The sequence below is a fragment of the Ricinus communis genome, chromosome 3 (genome assembly GCF_019578655.1).
Source record: "Ricinus communis isolate WT05 ecotype wild-type chromosome 3, ASM1957865v1, whole genome shotgun sequence".
In the NCBI taxonomy this organism is placed as follows: Eukaryota; Viridiplantae; Streptophyta; class Magnoliopsida; order Malpighiales; family Euphorbiaceae; genus Ricinus; species Ricinus communis.
The window spans coordinates 32,919,703-32,946,852 of NC_063258.1; the positions used below are offsets into that span (position 1 = coordinate 32,919,703).

The following is a 27,150-nucleotide window of genomic DNA, read 5'->3' on the forward strand; positions in this document are numbered from 1 at the left end:
ACCAATACCCACGTTACATTATAAATGGTTTTGCGTTGTCCTGTAAAAACTTCCCTCCTTTATGTCGTCCAAAGTCTATCCCAGAAATAAATGAAATTATATTGTTAAATAATTTATAAAATGCTATCATTCATTTAGAATTAAAATTTACTTATATTATATAATATATAAATAATATCGAAATAGGAAAAGAATTTATTTTAGCAAAAAGGTACAGATATAATCTTTTGTATGAATTATTTCTTTTCTTATTTATTTCGAACATAATGAATTATAAGTTGCATGGAAATAGTAGTTAAATTTTATCCCTAATTATAGAAATAATAAAATTCTCCTTAATATTCACAAATTGCAAATAATAAATTTGAGATTTATTAATTATAATAAAAAAAATTGAAAGCTCTCCATAAGAAAAAAGGATAAGCTAATTGATTGATACAGCCTGACAAAATAAAAGAGAGATTTCATTGCTCAATGTCTTTTATCAATAATTTTTATTTATATGGTTAGTTTTATATTTTATATTTATATGGTTTTAATTTTTTATTCTTTTTTTTTTTTGTATACTGTTATTCATTTTATTGACTGATACTTTTTTTTGTGCCCTTTTTTTTCCGTTTTCTTAGTGTATTTTTAATTGTTTTCTTCTTTTCTTTTCAGTTTTTTTATTTTATTTTTTAATTTCAAATCTTACCATTTTTATCTTTCTCTTATTTAAAATTTATATCTTTTTTATATTTTATTATTTAAATTAAAGAGTCATGATTCGGTTAGTTTTAATATTAACTTCAAATAGTCAAATATTTAAAAATTTAATTAAACGTACTCTTACCATTTTTATCTTTCTCTTATTTAAAATTCACGTGCTTTCATTTTCAATTATAAAAATACTTGTTCCGTATGTAGCTAACATTATTTTTTTAGTATAGTATTATGTATAATATTTATATAAATTTAGATTAACTTGGAATGAATGATGTTTATACATGAGAACGTGGTTTCTCATTAATGTGGAATATGTTGCATTTACATGTTCACTTTTCTACATCAACGTGAACTTTTTATCCATTTATTATCACATCATACACTTGATCACTCGATGATTTCATTTACAGATATTTTATATGCTTAATTACTTTGTATCTTAAATTGTAATAAACACAATTAAAAGCAAGTATTTTTTATATAATAGTTTTAAAAGTTGTTATTTAGATATTACAAAGATACGAAATATCACTGTATAAATTATTGAAATATATTATTTTTATATTTTTTTAACAAGATATTTAAAGTATATTACGGATATACTATATTTATATTTGAATCATACCTACATTTTCATTGATAAGATGTAGTTCTCATTTAATATTTTTTATGCTCTTTTTGATAGTTTTAACAAAATATCTATTAATATAGGAAAGCTTAAATTCTTTGAAATTATAATGCCATAAACTTCAAAGTTAACAAATTTTATATTTTCATCCCATTGTCTATTGAGTTGGAGCAATATTGGTATTTTTTCTATTTCTAAAAGAAAATATCAAATAAAATCAACTATAATATATCAATAAAATACTGTTAATATACTATTAGTTGTATATTTATAATTGTTTTAATTAAATTATCATGTATGAAATTATTATTAAAATATATAAATACATATAACAAAAATATTTAAATATATTTTTATATTATAATTAATAAATATTTTGATGTACAAGAAATACTTTTAATATATTTTCTGCTATTTATTGTGAATATGCAAAAGATACCAATAAGATATTAGAAAGACATCATTGATGTATCTTATAATGTTATGAAACTTTAAAAAATATATTGATGCGTCAGTTTTTTAAAATAAAAATTAAAAGTCAAAATAAAACGGTATTGCATGGATTCTCTTCAATATTTTATTATAACATTACACATAATATTTTTTTTTTTTTTACAATTAGAAAGCATATTTTTATTTTTTTAAATATAATGACCTTCAATTAAAATTTTTATATTTATCTCAACTTTGATATATTCTATTGAAATTTCTTTCAAAATATTATTTGAACTGCAAAAACACTTACATCGTTACTGACTTATGAGATGTAACTTGATTTGGATGTTCAAAGTTAAATCCACTTCGATTTGAATATGTTTTTTTTTTTTATTGTTCAATTTAGCAGTTGCAATAAAGTTGTTGTTGGATTAATCTGTTTTTTCTTTAATTTTTTGATTTTATTTCAGTTTGGGTGTCTCAATAAAGTTGATTTTTTTTCTTTTTGTAAGAGCACATGTGTTGAAAGGAAAACGTTATGCTTGGTAGGAATGAACTAAAAACTTAGAAATAGTATAAATAAATAAAAAATTCAATTGAGATGCCGAATAAACAAAATTAAGTATTTTTTACAGTAAAAACCTCGTATATACACGTGCTTTTCCTAAAATAAAAGGCGAGACCATTCAAAAAATGGGCTTGATGTTCTGTGTGGGAGTTATTGGAGGAGTAGGGTCCGAAATCAGTTTGTTAGTGCCTACAAACTGTAAGGGCTTCCTAATTTGCCATTTATGAACTTCTGATTGGGCCTTGATTTGCTAAGCCCGTTGATCATTCCATGGGCCATGGAGGTGTTTGTGTTTGGGACAGATTCTGTATTGGTTTACTTGTCGTCGTTCTAGGATTGTTAGAGAGTTGATTTCATTATTTATGCTATCTTCATTTGGAATCTATGAAGAAGTTTATTCCATCCAAATAAAAACATAGAAAATAAAATAAATTTATAAAATTAAAAGAAATATTTTTAACTCATTAAATATATTGACTTACTAATATGAAATTCATTTCATATTTTATTAGAATTTAGTTAAGTTATGACTAATTCTACACTAACTTTTAAACTAATTTTAACTTCATTCAATACATATAAATTTTAAATTTATAAAAAGAATTTATGATTTTCAACGCCAATAAATTTTAAAATTGATTTATGAAATAGTAAGAGGATGATAAATGATTTTCTGTACCGTTGGTTTTATTTAAAAAACATTTAAACATTTTTAAGCTGAAAAAATTAAATCAATAAAATGAATACTCATTCGAGCTAAAAATTAGATAATGATATTAACATTTGGATAATAATAATGTAGAGAATTACAAAAGATTGTTTTTGGACTATTTTTATAATAGATTATATCTACCCTAATCCTAATGGTAAACATTCATATATCATTATTACTATTTTTCCAAATCTTGTATGTTAACTATCTTTTAAGTGTTGTGCAAAGAAGCAATCTTAAATTGTTAAGGAGAGGAGCCTCCCTTGACCACTTGGACCTCAAAGTGGTCAAGTTGTTAATAGGGTCCTCTTTCATCAACCGCTTGGACTCATTGAGAGAGAAATCTTTCCCTGCCTTGTTTTTCTTTCCTTTTTCTTCAAAGGAAAATGTCCTTTTTAAGGAAAGCGCTGCCGTTAACTCTTTTTTAACTTTTTCTTGCATCTCAGAAGTCAAACTAAGCAAATTACAGTTTAGGCATATGTTTCCTTTAATGTAAAGAAATCGAAAATACTTATTAATTTTTCTTTTATAAAAAAAGAGAAAAATAGATTTAAATTTTGTCAAATTTGAAATATACACAAATTATCAGTCTAAATAAAACATTGATACTCAATGAATATTTATTTCCAATAGATAAAAGAATTTCACTCATCAATCGAACATTACAAACAATAAGATCTGAGATGCATAAAAGGAAAAGATTATGCGTATGTCCCAAATCAAACAAAATACAATCATTTTAGTCAATGAGAATATTAAAATCTCTGTAATAACTAAAATACAATATTCTTACATGAACATCTATCAATATCTTGTGTCCAAAAACATAGGGATCTGTTTTTCAGGGAAAAAAAGAAAATTGAATTAAGCCGGTCAACTCAAATTTTGATTAACAGATTAACAACTTAAAACAAATAGTCAGCTAACATTGGATTAAAATTAAATCAAACCGATAAGATTGATTAACTTATATTTAAAATTTGGTTCCAATAGGCTCGGTTCAGCTAATCTTTTCCCACCCCTAATAAGAATACACCGCCACAAATAACGAATGAAAAGAAAAAGAAATACAAAGAAGCAAAATATTGTTAGATTCTATATCATTTTAAATAAGAAAAATAATTTATTGCTGAGTGGGAAATTAAATATATTCAGGGGGGAATCAAATCAGGGGACAAATCCTTTCAGATGTCGTCTTGATAGCACTTAAAATGTTTGTTTTATATGTTGTCTTTTATTATTATTTATTATATAACAAAGAAAAGTCAAATTTGTATGGTCAATTCGTATCAAATGAGCTTCCAGATTCATGAATGTGATGATATATTTTAGGTAATACTTTTATTTTTATTTAATAGAAGATATTATTCTTCCGTATATAAATATCATATCGTGAGGTTCTTAAATTTGAAAAATAAATAAAAGAAGAAAAAGAAAACACCTTCAGATACTCTAAGCATCTTCTATTGACTTTCGTTTTCTCTATGTTTCCCAATCAATAGCCTCTGCTTATTGATTTGCTTTTAACAAATCCAGTGATCAATTTAATTATTATTGAGCATATAAATTTTTCATCTACACCAATAATCAGATGGATCATGGAATATATATATATATATATATATATATAATTCATGAGGCAATAAAACCTAAAATATATAACCACAAGATCAGTAATGGAAAAATTTCTAATATATTTATAGAATTAATTAATTAATTAATCTCATAAAAATTACGAATTTAATAATGCTATATCTGGCTGAAATTTATTAAAAAAAATATTCGTGAGAAAAAGTAAAATAAAAATAATAAAGTTGGAAAAGATATTTTAATGTTACGAAAGAAATTGATAAATTAATGTAAAATTTATTTAAAAAAATTATTTATTTTGTTAAAATTTAATTAACTATAATCAATTTCACGTAAATTTAGATACAAAATATATAAACTTTAAATTTATAATAAATTTATTTTATAAATTTTATAGATTTTAATCAAACATATTGTAAAAACTAATTAAAAATAATGGAGTCAATACTTACATAATTTTATTATTTATTTATTTGAAGTGAATAGCTTAGAAAGGAATAAATAGGGATAAATCTTTTTAGATTTAGTGGCACCCAATGTTATAGCAACTACTATTTCTTTGAATAATCTTTTATGACATTTATTTATTGAAGAAAATATTTTAAATTATATATACTATAAACCAAATTAGCTGCTTCTCCAGTTCACGTAATACAATTTTGTTGAAAGGTTCTAGAACACTCGTTGCTACCTGTTGATGTTTTGAATTAATATGTATAACTAACACATTGCATATTATCTAATACAAAATAAATTATGGAAATATAAATGAGTAAAGGAAGCCACTCATAAGGTGAAAGTAGGCTTTATGTTGGAATTTGATTAATGCAGAACTTATATTTGTCAGTAGGTAAGCCACTCGTAAAGGGTTATGTTAGTATTGTGAAAGTTAAATTGATATTAGTTGGAGCTTATTTATTTTGTTGTTACATTATTTAGAGATTTCATAATCATTTCACTTCCCACTAATTTAATTTTCATTTAATACAAGTTGTATAATAAAAAAATTAAGAAAAAATGATATTATAATTTGATATATTTTAATTGTAATACTCTTTGACAAATTTTGAACGATCTTATAAGACTAAATAATTCTACACTTCGCCATTTATCAAACAAATCTAATTTTATAAAATAAACTTTGTTATTCAATGGCCAAACTATTACTATTACTGTTAGTAATAGATTTAGACATAAGTTGTTAATATGATAAAGTCCAATGATCTCTTGTATAAAAAAATTAAATCATATTTTTTACTTTTTTTAAAATAAATTTTATATCGATATGTAATAAATAAGAGCAAAATGAAATGATGTGATGGAAACATATATATATATAAAATGTAAAAATTTGCAAAAAATGAGAGCCTTCACAATGATATTAGTTAAAGAAGATATAGAAGTCAGCGGTAGGCCAAAAAATAAAGTAGTTAAAACTCAATGCGGTTGTCATTCAATGGTGTATTTATTAGCAATCGTTTATTACACAAGTTGCGATGCGAATCATAAAATATTTGGTTGGAGGAGTTGCCTAAAAGAGAAGCAAGGTCAACTCCTTTGCAAAAGCAACACATTCGTGCAATTATACTATCATGCTTAATTATTAATATACATCAATCAACCATCCAAAAATACCTCAAATTTAAATTTTAAATTTAAGGTTTTAATTGTACTAATATATTTCACTGCGCAGCCCATTCTACAATAAATAATATTAATAATTTGTTACTATTATTATTATTATTATTATATTTCCTTAAGAATTAGAGGAGTTAACTAATTTGTTAAAATTGTCAACAGTTATTAAGATGTCTTTAGTCTTTATAAAGCAAAACGTGGGCCGACCACTAACTTCACCTGGTCGAGTCAACCTCACGTTTCTTTTGATCATTTCAGCCCTTCCGTTGACAATCTTTTCTTTTAAGTGCTCCTCTCTCTCCATCCATTTCTCTTCATTTTTCTCAATTTTTAGCTTTTTAAAATTTATTAAATATAAAAAAATACAAGATAAAAACAATAGATATTTCCTTTTATTTTAATTAAAGTTTTAATACCTGTAAAAAACTTATCCGATGTATTTTAAATTAATTATAAATACATCTATAATAAAAATTAAAATAGCTTATTTTATGTATGATTTTATAAATATGTCAACCCATTTTTAGAATTTTTATTTTTTCTAATATTGACTTTCATAAAAAAATATTGTCAACATATAAGTGAAGTTTGATTAGTCCACAATATTAATGATAAATTTTAATTTATATAATTACAAAATGCAAGGTTGAAAACCGAGTATTAACTTAGTAATTTAGTATTTTATTTTATTCTAATTTAAAAATTAAATTCAAAAAAATAATTTAATAAGGTATTGAGAATATTATAATACAATGGCATAAGAATTTGCAAAAAAAATACACAAAAAATCGACTTAATTATTATTTTATTAATTAAAAATGAAAATATTTTTTAAATGTCTAATTTTTTTTATTTAAATGAAGCAAAAAATAATACTAGTAGATACTAAATAAAATAAAATAAATATTTAAAATATTAACTGAATTTAAATTCAGTAGCAGTTTAATTTAATTATAGAATAAAAAAGAAAAGAAAGGTTTTTATGGTAAAATCTCAAATAAGAGTAAATTATTTAAGAACTACGGATGTGCCAAAAAGGAGATTTGTCTTGTAATAGTTTTTAATAAAAAGAATAATAGAAATAATAGTTATACCCACTTGAATTGGCTCCAGCTAATTAAACTCCGAGCAACGTGGCGGAATATTAATAGTTCTACCACTTCGAGGTTCTCGACAATAAATAAAATCGTAGTCAACTCTCACAGTCTCATCTCACCCGTTGGATTAAATATAAGTAATCGGAGGGTACAGGAAAGAGTTACCGGCAGCACCCGGTCAGCGTAGAAGAAAAATAGTTGGTCAACATTTTCGGGTTAAAAAAAAAAAAGAGCATGGCTCCACGTGATCCCCACTTCTGGTCAGCTTTCTTTCCCGCTTTGATTGCTCCTTTTCTTTAGCTGTGTTGATTATCCCATCATTAGTTGCGCATTAACAATTCCATTAGTGAGAAAATTACCTTATTAATCTTTTGATCCTTTTTTACAAATTAAATAAAAAAGAAGTTCTAGAAGGGGGTTTCTCTATTTTGTGCTGGAGAAATATTGACTTTTAAGGTGGGTATACTTATTTAACATTTATAATTGACTAATAAGATTAGGAATATAAAATGGAAATATGCAATTGATTACTTAGAAAAATGGACCATGAGCTATGATGCCAACAAAAGAAACAATCTTTATTTATTTGACCAGATATTGAGAAAATCCGGATAATTTATTAATTCCAGTTTCCTGTTTGGCAGCAAGACTGATATGGTTAAACCTTCTAGTGTTTTTCATCCCCTTTTGGAAGTATGGAAATGTTGAATGGATCAAATAATAGAAACTTGAAAGAATCTCACAATTCAATAAATTATTAATATATATTAAAGAAAACACAATCTTAACACCTTCAAACCTCATAATCAAAGAGTGAAGTAAAATTAACTTAAAAATTATAACTATCTAAGAATACGTAATGCTGAATTTAATATAGAGTTGTCTTAATTTTTGAAAGAAAAGAAAAAGATAGAGTTTAGTTATTTATGTTAACTTTTTTACCAAACAATTAACTAAATTCAAACAAAAAAAACTGATCAAGACAAACAAACATAACCAAAGATAGCTTTTTCAGCTTTAAGAACAAAGTTCATCTCTCTCTTCTTCTTCTTCTTCTGGTCCTGTCAAAGCAACACAGTTCACACTTTTCCTCTCTACGAAAAATTCAATTTCTTATTTATTTACTGCTCTTACAGCTCAAATTTGTCATTTTCCAACATGGACCCCACTATTAATTCAATTTGTTTTTTTTTTGGTCTTCTTCTTTCTCTTTTCTTTCTTTCTTTATATATTTATTACCCCAATCTCTCCCTTAGAAATTTTCAAACTCATCTTAGCCGTCAGATTATAACTGCTCTTTGACTTCACTTTTCTCTTTCTCTTCCTTCTCTCGCCCGGTTACCGGTCATTCCTTCCCCTATATCACCCCCCTCTCGCTCTCCTTTCCCCTACTTCCTTTTCTCTCTCTAACCTTAAAACCTCTAAAGCTTTTTTCATGGCTCATTGAGTTTGAGTTTTCAAGTCCTTTTATTCTCTCCTTCACAAGTTACTAAAAATATGGCAGTTGAGCTTATGAGTTTTGCAAAAATGGAAGATCAAATGGCCATACAGGAGGCTGCATCTCAGGGCTTGAAGAGTATGGAACACTTGATCCGTCTCATGTCTCACAAATCTAATCACGTGGATTGCACGGACCTTACTGACCTCACTGTTTCAAAGTTCAGAAAGGTTATCTCTCTTCTCAATCGGACCGGTCATGCTCGGTTCAGACGCGGTCCTGTTCAATCTTCATCTTGTTTATCATCCGCACCTGCACCGTCTGCCTCTCAAAGTATAAACTTAAATACTACTCGTATAGCCGCACCTCCAGCTCCAGCTCCGGGTGTCCATCCGGTGACAGCTCCGGCGGCGAGCTTTGTGCAGCAGCCTCAGAGTGTGACCCTTGACTTTACAAAGCCTAACATATTTAGCTCTAACGGTAAAAGCTCAGAGCTTGAGTTTAGTGTGTCATCGAGCTCGTCTTTTATGTCCTCAGCTATAACTGGAGACGGCAGCGTTTCCAACGGGAAACAAGGATCTTCGATCTTCTTGGCACCTGCTGTTTCCGGTGGAAAGCCGCCGCTCTCATCTGCGCCATATAACAAAAAGAGATGTCACGAGCACGATCATTCGGAAGACGTCTCCGGATCCGCTAGCGGCAAGTGCCATTGCTCCAAGAGAAGGTATGTGCGTGTGTGTTTGGTATTAGCATCTCCCATGCCTTTAGAATGATACTTTGACTTGAGTAACTTGACTCGCATGAATCGTTCGAGTTGGGAACGAGTTGTTTGAGTTGACTCGTCATTATTTAGGTCAACGAGTTAGGTTGTGGTTGAACGGTTTTGGGCATTATAATAATGGACACAGCGCAGCACGCGTGACAGTGACTTGAGAAAGATGACCCTTTTTTAAAAGCTTATTTTTCAACAAGGTGTAATTATGGTCGTCTCTTATCTTTGACCCGCTGACATGTCGGCTCGTAATATCAAAATATACGCATGATATCCAAATAATAATGGAAAATAAATTAATTATGTTTTTCTTTGTTAATCTCAGGAAAAACCGGGTCAAGAAAACAATTAGAGTTCCAGCGATTAGTTCTAAAATCGCCGATATTCCACCGGATGAATACTCCTGGAGGAAGTATGGTCAAAAGCCAATTAAGGGATCACCTTACCCACGGTAACTATCATAATTAATAACTGATAATTTTTGATAAATCAGGCATCATCTTTTATTTTGACTGTTTTCTTTTTCTTATATAGGGGATATTACAAGTGTAGCACTGTGAGAGGGTGCCCAGCAAGGAAGCACGTTGAACGGGCTACTGATGATCCGACGATGCTGATTGTGACATACGAAGGGGAGCACCGTCATACTCAAGCCGCGATGCAGGATAACTTATCTGGTGGTATTGGATTGGTATTCGAGTCAACGTAAAAAAATAGAACATATAGAGAAGAATAAACAGATAGCGTAGGGAAGATTAAAAGAAAAAGAAGGGAAGTTTAGATGTTAGTGATATCAAGGCGGTTGATTTGGATTGTAAATTTTTTGTTTTTAATTGGGAGGAGGGATGAGATAGATTAGCAGAATCTCATTCTGCCAAATCTTGTGGTCAAAGTAAATCTTAAAAGAAATTCTAATTATTTGTGACTTTTCCAGAACATTTCTTGTTTTGGTTTTTTGGTATTTAATCTTCTTAATTCAAAACTTCAACTTGGGTTAGACTGAATTAACTCTTTTTGATTGCTTGGTAATTAGGCTGTGAGATCTAATTTCAGTTAATTTTATATCTGTCTTGCTGTTATTACTCCGCTTGTTCTTATAGGGCAGGTCATAGTATTGAATTTATTATTTAACAAATATTGTTTTTCAAATTCAATATTTTAACTGTTCAATTTAAAAATAAATATGAAAATTATAAGTAAGACCAATAAAATTTACGTCTATAATTATAGTCATATACTTAAAATTAAATAAAATTTATTGACTATTAAGAGATTATAATTTATTGAATGTTTGATTTTTTAAGATTTAAAATTGAATTTTATTAGTAATATAATAGTAATCAAATATATGTTTATATTTTATTAAATTATAATAATAAAATTTGATAAAATAAAATAATAATAATACAATAGAGAAATTGAAAAGAAGAATTATAATAATGATACCTATAGAAGAATATATTATTAAAATAGAATTTAAACAATTATTTTTATATATAATTAGATTAAATTGTAATTAAGATCTTATATAATTATATAAAAATTATTTCTATATAAAATATCACGACATATCATTATGTGAAACATATCTTTTATAATAAAAGAATAGGAATCCATGTTAATAATGTAAGGAGTAATGATGTAGCAAATACATAGTTCTGTAACTAAAATAATATAACAGTATTATTTTGCATCTAGTTTAATGAAACTTTTGGGCTACCTTTCTGATAATTGGCATTAATTCTCAACGCAGTTTCACATGTATGTTTTAAAGTATAAAGATATGTAAATGAAAGGGAAATGCCGTAACGGATAGAAACATTGCCCATGAGTTTCCGGTGGTAGTCAAAATTCATCATTTGGACGAGTAGAAGAAGGCGCGGCCGCGCGTAGACTTTTATAATGGCATATAATTCTCCTATTGCTGTTGAAGATGGACACTCCTTTTACCCAAATAAGTCAAATTTCAAAAGCAAAATTGTACGAGTCCACTTAAAGATGGTACACAAACTCTATGAAAAATTAAAGACGCGTGATAGTCAAAATCGTCATCTCTTGGCTGCCAATGGTGGAGGGTTTGTTGTCGTATGGTATTAGATGATGATGCATCAGCTGATGTTGAAGGAGATGCCGATCGTGCCGGCGTTCACAGATTTGGTGTTTCCGACGATATCTTGCTTTACTCACTGGTGTATTTGAGCCACTACCACAGTATTTCTAAGTTTATTTCTTCGGAAGATGCTTGCCTTGTTTTTGTCGAGTCCGAATTGCCTCAAGTTTGACATCTTTATGGCTTGTCTTTATATTTTCATTAATTTCAAGGTCCTCAAATTTATCTATGTCTTCTGCTTTATGAATGAGATCTATTTTAATTGATAAAATAAATAATAATATGATTATAATCAAAATCATCAAATTAAAATAAGATCAGATTTGACCCATAAACTCATTATAAATATCCAAATCACCTTTTTAGAACTTCCTGTACTATTTTAACACACAACTTCCCATTGGTAGCTTATCGATCCTTTCTTTGCAGAGGGAACAGAGACATGCATACACTTCTCTTCTTGTAATAATAATAATAATAATAAAATGACAAGGATTTAGTGTATTATGTAAATGTAGCAAAATTGTTTTGTTCTCTTTCTTTTTTTTGGAAAGGAAATGTACCAAAATCGATGCAATTCCAACAACCAGCAACGAATTTTCAAATCAACAGCCTAAACCACTCTAACAACACCAAACACAAGAAAAACTATCTCTAAAAACACTTACTTGAAAACATTAAATTTCAGAGAACAACTTGGTTTTAATTCAGAATTTAAAGTTATGATACAATGATAAACCATGATATATTATCAAAAAAAAAAAAGTTAAATAAGGAAAAAATGGGATTTTTTTTTGCTAAAATGGCCGAAACATATTCAAAAAAGAAATTTTTATTTAAATTTAATGTATAAACTACAATAAAAATATTATGAGTATTTTAGATATTTGATGATTGATATATAGTTTATTATTTAAAATTAATTAATTTGTGTATTATATAAGAGAACATACACTAAAATTTAGATAAAAAAATTTATTTAAAAAAAGTGTTTGAGCCATTTGCAATAGTTTCGGTGGCTAAATTATAAGTAAAAATAGAAATGAAAATATAGTAGAAAAACAAAGTCATCACCCATATGTATATGTTTTTCATTTTATATGTCATATCTCTTTTTCAATAAATTGATGCCCGTTCTCATGGAATCCTTACATTTAAAAGTGCGGATGACGAAATGACCATTTGGAGGGTCAAACCGTTACAACAAACTAACCATGAATTTTGAACAAGAACGTGAACCCATTTTTGAGCGCTAGAATTTCTTTGTCAAAGCACATCTATATTAATAACAATAATAATAATAATAGTATATGGATTATATGCAATGACTTTCCTACCATAAAAGAGATTTGAATGAGAGGAAGACTCCTCGAAAGCAATTGTTATAAGATGGATCTCGATTTAGGATTTTATATTAACCGGAGTGTATAAATACGAGTGAAGAGATATTTTGCAAAACACACTATAACGATTCAGAATCAGATCACATGAGATATTGTCCGCTCAATCTAGGATTTTACATGAATCAGAGTCTATAAATACGAGTGAAGAGAGATTTTGCAAAACACACTGTAAGGATCCATAACCAGATCACATGAGATATTGTCCATTTTGGCCGCCAATAGCCTCACGGTTTTGTCCCTTTTTACAAAACACACTGTAAGGATCTGAAACCAGATTACATGAAATATTATCCGTTTTGGCCCTCAATGGTCTAACGGTTTTGTCCCTTTTTACAAAACACATTGTAAGGATTTGGAACCAGATCACATGAGATATTGTCCGCTTTGGCCCCCAATTGCCTCACGATTTTGTCCCTTTGACGGATTCGAGAACTTTCCAAGACATCACCCATCTTAAAATTTCTCTGAACCAAACACGTTTAACTTTAGAGTTCCTATAACTCCATAGCCAAATAATCAAAAGACATTACAGGTGATTAGTAAGCCAGGCTGTCGCACGCACAACATTAGTCATTTAAAATTGAAAGTGGAAATGAGAGAATTTACATTTTTAGCCAAGAAAACAACCGCATCTCATGTATTTAAAAAAAGTTGGTTTCTTCTCTTTTTTTGTTTTAATATAAAATTGTATTATTCTTATTTTTCTTAAATTATAATGAAATGAATTTATAAAAATTAATATTATGTTAAAAATTATATATTGAATAAATCTTTATATATTTATAAAAACTAGTAATTTATTTACGCGTTATACGACTTTTATAATTATTTTACCGCTACTATTTTAAAGACTTTTATTTTGACATATGTATTTATTTTTAACACATGATATTTTTATTTTTTAAAATCGTAATACATAAATTTAAAATTAATATTATATTAAAGATATTATTTTGAATATATATATTTATATATTTATAAAAATTACTCGTTTACCCACTGTTGTACGACCATTGTAATTATTTTGATTATAAATAATAATATAAATTATATTTATATATAAAAATTAGATCTTTTAATATTTTATAATTAATTAATTAAAAATAATAATTAATTAAATATTTTTAATGTCTTTGTTAGTTTTTTTATATTTTAAAATTCTATTAATATAAAAATATAAAATTATAAATAAATTAATAAGAAAACTACAAAATTATACATAAACTTGAATTCTACGGTTAATAATAAATACATGTGTCAAAAATAAAAATCATATGTATTAGAATATAGTAACATATGTCAAAAAGTTTTTATTAGACCATATACATATTAATATTTATTTATTCATTTACATGTACTAAAATGTTCGTTATTATATATTAGATGTAATGTTATATAATAATTAATTTTTTTCTATTTAAATATTTATTATCTACGAACTTAACATTCATTACGGTTAATGTTTATGTTCGTTTCGTTTAATGTATTATTCATTAGTGTTAATATTAATGTTCATTATATAGTACTGCAATGTTCATTGTTGGTATATATAATGTTTATTAATATTCTCAAATGAAAATATTAATTATTTATGAAAGTTTTTATTATTTTTATGATGCATATTTAAAAAAATTCATAATTGATATAAACGCTCATAATTTATAGACATAATATTTATTATTTTTTCAATGAATATTTGTCATTAAGGAACATATATAATATAAACATAACATAAATTTCCTTATATAGTTGGTAAATAAATAAAACACTAAGTCAAAATTATATTACAAATATTTATATTATAATATATATATATATTTTCAACAAAATTAAATTAACAAACAATAAATATTTTATATTTAAATACTAAATATTTAATATAAAACCAATGAACATAAATTTTTTTACAAACTAAAACGATGCGGATAGACCCCTCGACTCGAGAAAGCTATATGAACCAGGTTCCAATTACTGAGACTTATGAATCGGAATGGGCCATTAACATTTATACGGCCATTTCTTAAAGTTGGATTTACCTTTGGGCCTACACAATGATATTGGCAGGGCTTTTGCTTTGTATTTATGATATATATGTTTCTTTGCTGCACTTTGGCTATTCCAAATTTATATGCTTGCTCCCACTCCACTTGCCTTTTGTGTTTCTGAATGTGCCTATTTGATATTAGGAAAAAGTAAGAATATATATTTCTTAACAAATTAGTATATATAGTTTTATTCTACTTAAAAATTAATTTTTTATTATCATATTATTATTAATTTTTCTGATGTCATTTTTTTGCAGTATGCTTTTTCATTTTTATGACACATAATATTATATTTTATTAACTGAATTATTTTTAAGAAAATGTATATTTAAAATGAGAAATTAACCAAATCACAGCCCAGTGTTTAAAAAACTTTCTCCATAATCAATAAAAAAGAGAGTAAAAGAAGAAAGATGAAAAATTCCATTAAGGGATGTTGACTATTCTCAAACTTTATAATGAAATGATGCACTTATTTTAATCTCATCAAGAAATTTAGTGAACCCATTTGAACAATCATTGTAGCAAATGGGGTTGGGGTCAAATCAATGGTTCAAAAGCTTTGCAATAATTTCATCATACTTGTTCACTTTGGAATCATATTTTGTCATGATGTTCTAAGATCTAATAAGTACCAAAATTTGGATCTTTTTGTAAATCACTTTGATGGAGAGTTTGCAAGTGAAGGAAAATCACTTTAAACATCAATCTTGGGAGTATCTTATGATAATAAACCTCATTCTAATTCAAATGAGATGATTTTAGTATTTAAAAGGAAAACTGTTAAGTACCCATGAAAAATCATATGATGAATGCTATGAATGAAAGCCACGTGTACAGAACAACCTGATTAATACACCTGCCTAACTAGCTATAATTAATTTAAGTCGCTTTAATATTAATTAACAGTCTCCAATCTCTATATTTGTGGCTTTTTATACTTTTATTTTATTTTATATGTTTTTTAATTAATTAAATCAAACTCAGTCCTTTCTTTGTAATTTTATTCTTTACATCTCAAAAGGCCATAAAAATGAATCAGATTGTTTCCTAAAAAGCCACGATTGAAATTATTAAATTTTTTAAAGTACAATTAGGAAAAAAATAAAGGGAGAAGCTTTTTTGCCTTACTGTCAACCACTTTGGCATTGCTCTCTCAGAAAATGCAACACAAAAAGAAATAACAGGTGTAAATAAGATCTCTCTCCTTTCTCTCTCTCACAAGATTTTAGGGTTTTTCTTTCTCTCTCTGAATCCATAAGTCCCCGATTCAGATTCCTACACTACTCTTCTTCCCCAGCTCCGCTCTCTCAAGCTATTGAGCTAAAAAGCACCAAATTTTGACAACCAATTTCAATTGAGTTTTTTTTCCCCTTTCTCTCACTTCCTTTTTGGTGGTTGCGGATTTTAGTGAAAATTTCCATTTGCTACTTGTTTGGTTTGATTTGGTGAAGCTTCGGTGGAGAGCAGAAAATAATGAAGATTTGTATTAATATGAGTCCAGGTTGATTTTGAATTAAAGACATTTTCATTTGATAAATCCGACGACAAAGATCATGAGATCATTCATATACTAAAAAAGATGAAAAAAAGATCATCAATTCTTGATTGCGCCATGTGCCTTTGAGCTTATTGTAGCAGTCTCAGTTGAGTAAGATTTGAATTTTAAACTCCAATGTTGTAAATTTTTTTGGGGATTAGAGTTTAAAGTTAGAAACTTTGTAGGATTGGGATGGGGGATTCAGTTAGTGATAAATGTAATGGTAAAGATAGGATTCTAAATTTGATAGCTGCAAGAAAGTCATTGAAGCTAAGCTTGGACAAATCAAAAGCTTTAGGCTCTTCTCTTGAGAAAGCAGGGCCTAGATTAGATGAGATTAACCAAAGATTGCCTTCTTTAGAGGCTGCAGTCCGCCCCATTCGTGCAGACAAAGATGCCCTTGCTGCTGTCGGAGGCCACATTAACCGTGCTGTTGGTCCTGCTGCTGCAGTTCTTAAGGTTTTTGATGCGGTTCATGGGTTAGAAAAATCACTGTTATCAGATCCAAAGAATGATCTTTCTGGATATCTGTCTGTATTGAAGCGTCTCGAAGAGGCATTGAGGTTTTTGGGGGACAATTGTGGATTGGCAATTCAGTGGCTGGAGGATATAGTTGAGTATTTGGAGGATAATACTGTAGCAGATGAGCGGTACCTTTCGAATTTGAAGAAGTCATTGAAGAGTCTTAGGGAGTTGCAAAATGAAGATAAAAAAGCCAGCCTTGATGGTGGACTTCTAGATGCTGCATTAGATAAATTAGAAGGTGAGTTCAGACGTCTTTTGACAGAACATAGTGTGCCGCTCCCTATGTCATCACCTCCGTCACTGGGTCAACAGGCAGTGATTGCACCGTCACCATTACCTGTGAGTGTAATTCAGAAGCTGCAAGCTATTCTTGGGCGGTTGATTGCGAATAATAGGCTTGAAAAGTGCATATCAATTTATGTTGAAGTTCGTGGTTCAAATGTTAGAGCTAGTCTGCAGGCGCTTGATTTGGATTATCTTGAGATCTCTATAGCTGAATTCAATGATGTGCAGAGCATAGAGGTCTATATTGCTAAGTGGGGCAAGCATTTGGAGTTTGCAGTGAAGCACTTGTTTGAAGCGGAGTACAAGCTTTGTAATGATGTTTTTGAAAGGATTGGATTGGATGTGTGGATGGGATGCTTTGCAAAAATAGCTGCTCAAGCAGGTATTCTTGCATTTCTTCAATTTGGCAAAACTGTCACAGAAAGTAAGAAGGATCCGATCAAGCTTTTGAAGTTGTTGGATATTTTCACATCTCTGAACAAGTTAAGGCTGGATTTCAACAGGCTTTTTGGCGGTGCAGCCTGTATGGAAATCCAAAATCTCACAAGGGATCTCATTAAGAGGGTGATTGATGGGGCAGCTGAGATCTTCTGGGAACTACTACTTCAGGTGGAGTTGCAGAGGCAGATCCCACCACCTCCTGATGGTGGTGTCCCTAGACTAGTAAGCTTTATTACTGATTACTGTAATAAGCTTATTGGGGATGACTATAAGCCTATTCTGACCCAGGTTCTGCTTATTCATCGGAGCTGGAAGCATGAGAGGTTTCAGGAGAGGCTCCTCTTTACTGAGGTGCTGAACATAATTAAAGCCATTGAGCTCAATTTGGAGACATGGACAAAAGCTTACGAGGATGCTATCCTATCTAACCTTTTTGCGATGAACAATCATTATCATTTGTACAAGCACTTAAAAGGAACAAAACTTGGAGATCTCTTAGGGGATTCTTGGTTAAGAGAACATGAGCAATACAAGGACTATTATGCCACAATCTTCTTGAGAGATAGCTGGGGAAAGCTTCCGGGACATTTAAGTCGAGAAGGTCTTATTCTTTTCTCAGGTGGTCGTGCCACTGCTCGTGATCTTGTCAAGAAAAGGCTGAAAAATTTTAATGAAGCTTTTGATGAAATGTACAAGAAGCAGTCAAATTGGGTTATGCCAGAGAGAGATCTCAGGGAGAAGACCTGCCAGTTGATTGTGCAGGCAGTTGTGCCTGTTTATCGAAGTTATATGCAGAACTATGGGCCCTTGGTTGAGCAGGATGGAAGCTCCAGCAAATATGCAAAATACTCCGTGCAGACTTTGGAGCACATGCTCGCTTCTTTGTTTCAACCTAGGCCAGGAAGATATGGAAGCTTCAAAGGCAGGCAGCTTAGTGATAAATTCAATAATGGGGTAGCAGATCTTCGTCGGACAGCATCTGCGGTTGTGTGATTGTCCAGTTATCAGTCTCTCATGTTTAGCCTGAAAGGCAACCATACTCGAGCATCCACTCCATTGCTACATAGTCAATTCTTGTTCTGTACATATTTATATATTTATGGGCGTGGAACTGTTTAATGGCATCTTTCTTTCAGAGAAGGAACTTTCTTTTCCTCGTGACTCTTGTCAGACCAATGGCTGAGGTTTTCTTGCTGCTAAGAATTTTCATAAGCTAATTAAGTGCAACATAAACAATCTCTAATGCCTTGGGGATTCTGCGAACCGATGAGTTCTGAGCTCTAGACGTTATGGTGAAGGCTTACATGGGCTTGGCAAAAACCGTAGATAATACTTGAAGGTATAGCTTATCATTTTACTTTCATTTTTACTCATTGATTTAGTTAGTAGAAGTTGGTTGTAAAAACCTTGTATGCTAGATGTCATGTATAATTCTTTGAGATGAAGAGTAATTAGAGGTCTAGCCAGGATGAAATTGTTTACTGCTCAGAATTCTGAAATGGTCACAAGTATATGCTTATGGATGATTGTCAGCCATTGGTGCAATTGTATTACAAGAGCCTTGAATGTATTGAAAGGCAGAACCACTGTTGGCAATAAAATGTTTTCTAATTTATGTGGTCCCTATTTGTTGCGATTGAATTTCAATGTCTGGTCATGTTTACAGCATTGCTTTTATGCTTGATGGATCCAATATTCTTTTTGATAGTGTTATGGATTTGATTGATTCAGATGTACACTAGTGGGCATTTAAGAAAGCTCCGATATCATGATACTGACGCTGTTTCTTTGAAACACACCAACTACAAGGCCATTTAATTTCTTTTATCCATCATATAGCAAAATGCCCCCTCAGGGTAGCAGTTAAAAGAAACAACAGAAAGAAATAGCAGCTTGTCCGTCCGTTCACTTGGAAATTCATCTGATCAAGCTGCCCCGATTCGGATTGCTTCTATCATGGATTCCTGAAATACACAGGAACCTTTCTGCTCGGATGAAAACCTTCCTTTACATAGTTATGAAGCTCAAAGCCGTATTCAACATTTTGTCGGTTGGTCTCTTTCCTGTGAATATCTCCAATAGCAGGATGCCATAACTATATACGTCGCCTGATTTTGACACCTCATTCCCCATACCGTATTCCGCAATTTGCAGAAACCACTTGTTGTAACAAAAATATTCCAGGACATCAGGTAACTAGATCCGGAGAAAAAAGTATAAAATATATGTGATACTTTTGATGAAAAACCTGTTGGTATTTTCAAGCCAAGCAAAAGTTTTATTGGAACAAATAAATGCACTTCTGTTCAGTCAGGAATTACCCATTAATGAATATGCTCTATAATAATGAGACAAAAAGTCCATAGCTGGACTAGTGTAACCAACGGATCCTCTTAATGCAATGGTGTTTGGATGGTCAGTGGAATAGTTACGGATGGCTTCTGGCAAGTATCTCGTCAACCTAAGGTCTCCTGCATGTCCCACCATTTCATCATCTAAGAGAGTATTGCTTGGCTTGAGATCACAGTGAAACTAAAGGTGTTTGACAACCATGCTGTAGATACTCTATTGCACAAGCGGCATCAATGGCAATGTTGAGTCTCTTGAAGAAAAACTTAAAATCATCTCCTTCATCTGTTCCAAGCATGGGATACAACCACTCATCTAAAACTCCCATTAAACCATGAATTCCCAAACCAAAGCCTTACAATCATCTACTTCATAATCCACGCTAGAGCAGACAGTTATGAACTTGACAAATTTTTGGTGTTTGACATTTCTGCACACCTCACGTTCAACTATAAAACTCTTGGAATCAGCAGCAATTACCTTCCCATCCCTATTTAGAGTTCCTTTATACACAGACCCAAAACTACCTACACCAAGCAAATTAGAAGTGGAGAATCTTTCGACGGCTTTAAGCAGACTTTGGTAAGATACTCGATTCTCATAAGTACTCGAACTGGGTTCTACTCTTTTCCTCTTAACAAACAAGAGAAAGAGAAAACAGAGCCAGAAAGCAGGCGAAGTGCTCCAGAAGCGACAATTATCAGTTTCATGGAAAGGGCCAATCTCCCTCTTTTGGTCCCTTTGAACTTGCTTTCTGGTAACTGAAACTTGCCAATGCCACCATATGACTTGTTGTTTCCTGCAACTGAATTTGCAGTCGCACTCTTAAAGACCCTATCTTTTGGTATCTGTTGAAGACATAAGTTTGAAAAACAAATCACCAGACCAAAGGGTAAAGACCATCAAGGTTAAGTGTTCAGATCAAGATAAAAGGCCTCAGTACTAACCGCCATCACGGACGAATTCACAGAGGAGCAACCTTTCTTTCCTAAGGAAGAAAGGTCACTTCTACCTCACCCAAATCAAAAAATGAACGTTGGACATCAGATCAAGTGACCGTTATCTTTCTCATGTATATATTAGCAACAAAGTGTATCAATAATAAAAAAAATACAAAAACTGTAATCTTCATCACAGATTAATAAACATAAATTCAATCTTTTTCACATGGTATCAGAGCAGGATTGATCCTGTCATCACCTACCCAACAAATCAGAAATTTCTTCTTCATCATGTCACACAGTGATCTCACCAAACTCACAAACATTATGTTAAAGGGAAATCAGAACTATTTTAAATGGTCAAGAGCTGTTTAAGTTAGGGTTCATCACAGGAACCCTAACCAATCCAACAGTAAAAAACCCTAACCAACCAACAAAAGAGAAAATCGAAACCATCGAAGAATGGCAGACAAATGACCATTTGGTCATATCCCTCATTACCAACACGATAGAGCCTTAGATTGCCAGATTATGTATGCTTCTCGCATCATCACAGGCTGTGTGGGAGAAGATGAAAAACCTCTACGGACAAGAGCACAACTTCGCACACATTTTCAATTTGAAACAAGAGTTAGCACACATCAAGCAAGGGACCAGGTCTTGCGCGAGTTACGCGACCGAAGTGCTAACCCGGTGAGAGGAACTCCAGAGTTACCTCCCACCCATAGTAGATCCAGATCAAGCAAGAAAGCAACATGAACAAGATTTAGTCTATACCTACCTCGGCGGGCTCGATAAGAGCTACGAAGCTCTCCGGTCCCAAATTCTCCTATCTAGCAGCTTACCTCGGCTCGATGCTGTTATAGCTCTTATTCAGCAAGAAGAGACTCGACGCATCACCATAGGAGCATCAAACAATCACAAAAATGAAGGCAGAGCCTTTGCTACGCTCTCGAGAGCGGCCCGGCGGGGCGCTTGTCACGGCGGTGTAACCACTGCAGCAGTGGTTACACCTCAAATGTTCTTGCATCGCACCGAACCTCCGGCCGACTCGGCAGAGGCGGCGAGGAGAGGAAAGAAGAGGAGAAAACAGAGCGGGCGGCGTCGGATTGAGTGTGTCTAACCCTAAGGTTTATGACACACTCGTTGGGTTGGGGGCAACTAACGGGTCAGATTTCTTTAATCCATTGGGCGACATTCGACCTAGCTATTAATCCCGTGACTCATGGGCCAATCCTACCAAACTAGCAAAGATCCATTGGGCTGAATCAACCCGGCCCAATCCGTCGACTCGACCCGGATCCGGCCCAACTGAAAATTCCCAAATCTCGCACATCATCTCAGCTTCAATCCATGTTACAGTCTCAGCAATCTTGTGGGTCAGGTTTAGTATCTCACAATTACACAGATTTTTTACCTGCTTGTTCTGATTGGATTATTGATTCTGGTGCAACCGACCACATGACTTGGAATTCAATAAAATTGCACAATTTTGCTCCTATCAATTCCCAACATGTGATCGTTGCCAATGGGGATCGAGCCGAAATTTCTGATTTTGGCTCCTCCAACTTGTTTAATCACACCATACCAAATGTCGTTCTCTTACCTAGTTTTAAATCTCATTTATTATCTATTGGTAAAATAACTCAGTCTTTAAATTGCAATGTTATTTTCTCACCATCTACAGTGATTTTTCAGGATCGACTCACCGAGAAGACGATTGGTGAAGGATACCTAAAAAATGGCTTATATTACCTCACCCCCACTAGTTAGTGTCTCACTAAAACTAGCATTTTTCACCAAGGCCTGTTGATGCATAGGCGGTTTGGGCATCCGTCTGACAAAGTCTTAAATCAGCTTTTTTGTCTCAAAATAGATTCAGGCTGTTGTGATATTTGTAAGTTTTCGAAACATACTAAGTTACCCTTTCCTTTGTCTTCTACTAAATCTGAATCAATATTTGACTTAATCCACTATGATGTTTGGGGACCTGCCCCCGTTACCTCATATAGTCACTTCCGATATTTTATAACTTTTATCGATGATTATTCTCGTCTTACCTGGATTTATTTACTTAAATGAAAAAATGATGTTTTCACATGCTTCCGCAACTTTTTCAACTTTTTCTGAAATCAATATAATGCTAAAATTAAAACCTTTCATTCAGATAATAGTACTGAATATGTCAACAACCATTTTTCTGAATTCTTTTCACAAGAAGGCATTTTACATCAAACTACTTGCATTTATACCCCTGAACAAAATGGGGTCTCCGAAAGGAAAAATAGATATCTTTTGGAAGTTACTCGCACTCTCCTTTTTCAAAACAATGTTCCCCATTTTTTTGGTCGGATGCCCTCCTCACTGCAGCTTATCTCATCAACCGGCTCTCGAGTTCCATCCTCAACAACCTAAGCCCTATGAAAATTCTCAAGCAAAGAAAAATCGAACTAGGCCACATTAGAGTCTTTGGTTGCACAGCCTTCGTCCATGTCCGTAGACATCATAAACTTGACCCGAGCTCTGTCAAAACCATATTTCTAGGGTACTCTTCTGAAAAAAGGGGTACAAATGTTATGACCTTACCACTTATAAAATCTATATTTCCCTGGATGTCACCTTTGATGAATTTACTCCCTATTTTCCTGTGATCCCACTCTTCCCAAAGCGCCGTCTGTCGAATTATTCCCTTCTAATTCTCTCTTTTTTGACAGTTTTTTTTGGATAGTCTTTCTGACAGGGAGCCGAGTTCCGTGACGGTTTCTTCACCTCACCCTTCAGGGGGAGAATCTTTCACTCCTGTGGCAACTTCTTTAGGGGGAGATGAGTCACAACCGTAAGAAATTCCAGAAGAAATTGCCCTACGGAGATCATCTAGATCAACCAGACCTTCTGCTAAGCTAAAGGACTATGTGTCCCATTCAATATCGTATCCCATTCATCATTTTATTGATTATAATATTGTGTCAAAATCATACAAGGCATATCTAGACACTCTCACTTCTCACATCGAGCCCACTTCTTTCTATGACGCTGACACCGACCCTAATTAGTGTAAGGCTATGAAAGAAGAGCTCCAGGCCCTGGAAAAAAAATGAAACTTGGGATCTCATCACCCTGCCACCGAGTAAAAAACCAGTTGGCTGTAAGTGGGTATATAAAATTAAATATAAGCATGATGGTACAATTGAAAGGTATAAGGCTAGGCTAGTAGCAAAAGGTTTCACCCAGACCTATTGTAGACTACCAGGAAACCTTTGCTCCGGTAGCTAAAATGAGCACGGTTCGTATTTTACTGTCTGTTGCTACTAACTCAGGATGGAGATTGTTTCAGATGGATGTTAAGAATGTCTTTCTTCAGGGATCTCTGGCAGAAGAGGTGTACATGACTCTCCCCCTAGGTCACAAATCAGCCTCTGATCCTTCCCTAGCATGTAAATTAAAAAAGGCAATCTATGGGCTGAAATAGTCACTCAAAGCATGGTATGGCAAGCTAAGCCATTTTCTCTTAAATATTAAATTCAGCAAGTGTCCTTCTGATTCATCTATGTTCGTTAAACACACTCATATATGCACGATCATTATCCTAGTATATGTGGATGACATTGTTATAACAGGCGATAATAATGAAGAAATTGAAAAAGTAAAACAAAGACTAAAAAAGGAATTTGACATTAAGGATCTTGATCAATTAACTTACTTCCTTGGAATAGAAATAGCCAAATCTCATAAAGGGCTATTTTTATCTCAAAGAAAGTACGTTCTTGACCTTCTAAAGGAAATAGGAAAAATAGGGGCCAAGCCCATAGATACCCCAATAGAGACCAAAATTTGGCTTAACCTAGAGGACGACGATCGCTTAGATAACATAGGACACTATCAGCGCCTAGTAGGAAAATTAATTTACTTAACCGTCACTAGACTTGATATTAGCTATACTACGAGCATGATTAGCCAATTTATGCATGCTCCTCGTACCTCTCACTTAGATGCTGTTGATAGGATCCTAAGATACCTCAAGGGTACCCCAGGCCAAGGCATTTGGATGAAAAATAATAATAATACTAACATTGTTACTAGTTTTTATGATGCAGATTGGGCAGACAGTTGTGACAGAAAGTCTACTTCAGGGTTCTGCACCTTTATAGGAGGAAACCTAGTTACTTGGAAAAGTAAAAACAAAGATATGTAACTCGCACCGAGATCCAAGGTCAAGTCTGAGCCATGGCATCAATAGCTGGCAAGCTCATTCGGATTAAGCAAGTGCTCACTGACATGGGAATAAAATGCAAATGTCCGATGGAAATGTACTGCGATAACCAAGCAGCCAAACACATCTCCTCGAATCCCGTCTTCCACGAAAGGACAAAGCATATCGAGGTTGACTGTCACTTCATAAGAGAAAAGGTCCAATCAGGAGAGATAACAATTCCATTTGTCAGAAGCCACGATCAACTAGCAGATATATTTATAAAAGCTCTGGATAGAGCAAGTCACCAAAAGCTCCTTAGCAAGATGGGTTCCATTAACTTATTCGAACCCAACTTGAGGGGGAGTGTTGAAGACATAAGTCTGGAAAACAAATCACCAGACCAGAGGGTAAAGACCATCGGTCAGGTCTCGATCGATCTGGTAAAAGTCAGATCGACCGCTCATCACATACCTGAATTCAGGGCAAGGGAGCAACCTTTCTTCCCTAAAAAAGAAAGGTCACTTCTACCTCACCCAAATCAAGAAATGAACGTTGGACATCAGATCAAGTGACCGTTATCTTTCTCATGTATATATTAGCAACAAAGTGTGTCAATAATAAAAAAAAAATACAAAAACTGTAATCTTCATCACAGATTAATAAACATAAATTCAATCTTTTTCACAGTACCATACCGTCAAAATCATTGAAAAATAGGTTCAATCGCATTAATGAGCGATACTCTTCAAAAAATTTTAAAATTGTTCCATTAAGTTGTTGAGAGAAAAATCTAATCATATATGCCTTTCAATGAACTCAAGATTCCTGGGAAGAAGTTACCTTGCATGTACATAATTCCATGCTTGCATATCTGCGAAGGCGCTAGGAACTCCTCCAAACAACATGTAATCAGAAATATCCAAAACTCAAAGATTTCAGATTCCTACTTCTCTTTGAAGAGAGTCAATCAAATAGTTTTGGATAGATTCATATAGATTGTTAAGGATGGGATACTCATAACTTCTTTTGGGATTGGATCACTAAGATTGTTAGGATCAACAGTTACGGGCACTAAATTTTGTAATTTCCTGGGAGTTGGGGGATGCTACCAAACATACTATTTCGATATAAATTCAAATGCGTTAACAATGTTAAGATTTCCCAAACAATATGGAATGTTACCAGAGAAGTTATTTCCATAAAGATGCAGCTTTTTCAGCTTTTGAAGTTTTCCAATTTCTTCACGAATTTCTCCTGCCAACCCATTATCTTCCATGTACAGTATCTCGAAGTTGATCAAATTTCCTAACCCGCCTGGGATGCCTCCATATATATGATTAGATTATCATTCAGAGTCATTATTGAGAGGCTAGTCAAATTGGTAACTGAAGCTGGCAGCAATTCGAAAACGTCGTTGTGGTCTATAGCCAACAGCACCAAGCTAGTCGCATTAGTCAGAGGACAAAGTTCAAGTGACCCTCCTTTTCTGTTCCAAGGCGATTAGTGGAAAGTTTTAGCCAAAAGAGCTTATGCAGCTTCTCCAAACAAGGCACATTTCCACTAATTTCAATAAGTCGAACAGTAAATCTTTCCAAGTTAGAATCATTAGATAATGAAGAAGGAAATAAGCCAGAAAAATGATTACCACCAACATTAACTCCACAAGGCGAGGGAAAGCATTTCCCAAATTTGATGGTACAGTCCCTTGCAATTTATTTGCACGAGATACACTCATG

At 32.1% G+C, this 27,150-nt stretch overlaps 3 protein-coding genes across 3 annotated transcripts; 2 read left to right on the top strand and 1 right to left on the bottom strand.

Annotated features, from left to right (window-relative positions):
* Window positions 1-8,755: 8,755 nt before the first annotated feature.
* On the top strand, window positions 8,756-10,544 carry LOC8265193 (probable WRKY transcription factor 11). The gene is made up of 3 exons (XM_002515307.4): window positions 8,756-9,535; window positions 9,909-10,034; window positions 10,118-10,544. Exons 1-3 carry the CDS (start codon window positions 8,871-8,873, stop codon window positions 10,290-10,292), a joined length of 966 nt encoding a protein of 321 aa, XP_002515353.1. The 5' UTR covers window positions 8,756-8,870; the 3' UTR covers window positions 10,293-10,544.
* Window positions 10,545-16,260: 5,716 nt separating this feature from the next.
* LOC8265192 (exocyst complex component EXO70A1) lies at window positions 16,261-19,545 on the top strand. The gene has a single exon (XM_002515306.4). The coding sequence runs from the start codon at window positions 16,874-16,876 to the stop codon at window positions 18,923-18,925; it is 2,052 nt and encodes a 683-aa protein (XP_002515352.1). The 5' UTR covers window positions 16,261-16,873; the 3' UTR covers window positions 18,926-19,545.
* A 1,063-nt stretch (window positions 19,546-20,608) lies between these two features.
* Window positions 20,609-26,690, bottom strand: LOC107260940 (LRR receptor-like serine/threonine-protein kinase EFR). Its single transcript, XM_048372393.1, has 5 exons — window positions 26,533-26,690; window positions 23,997-24,122; window positions 22,978-23,059; window positions 20,925-21,129; window positions 20,609-20,808 (listed from the first exon to the last, which is right to left on the bottom strand). Exons 1-5 carry the CDS (start codon window positions 26,688-26,690, stop codon window positions 20,609-20,611), a joined length of 771 nt encoding a protein of 256 aa, XP_048228350.1.
* Window positions 26,691-27,150: the final 460 nt, after the last annotated feature.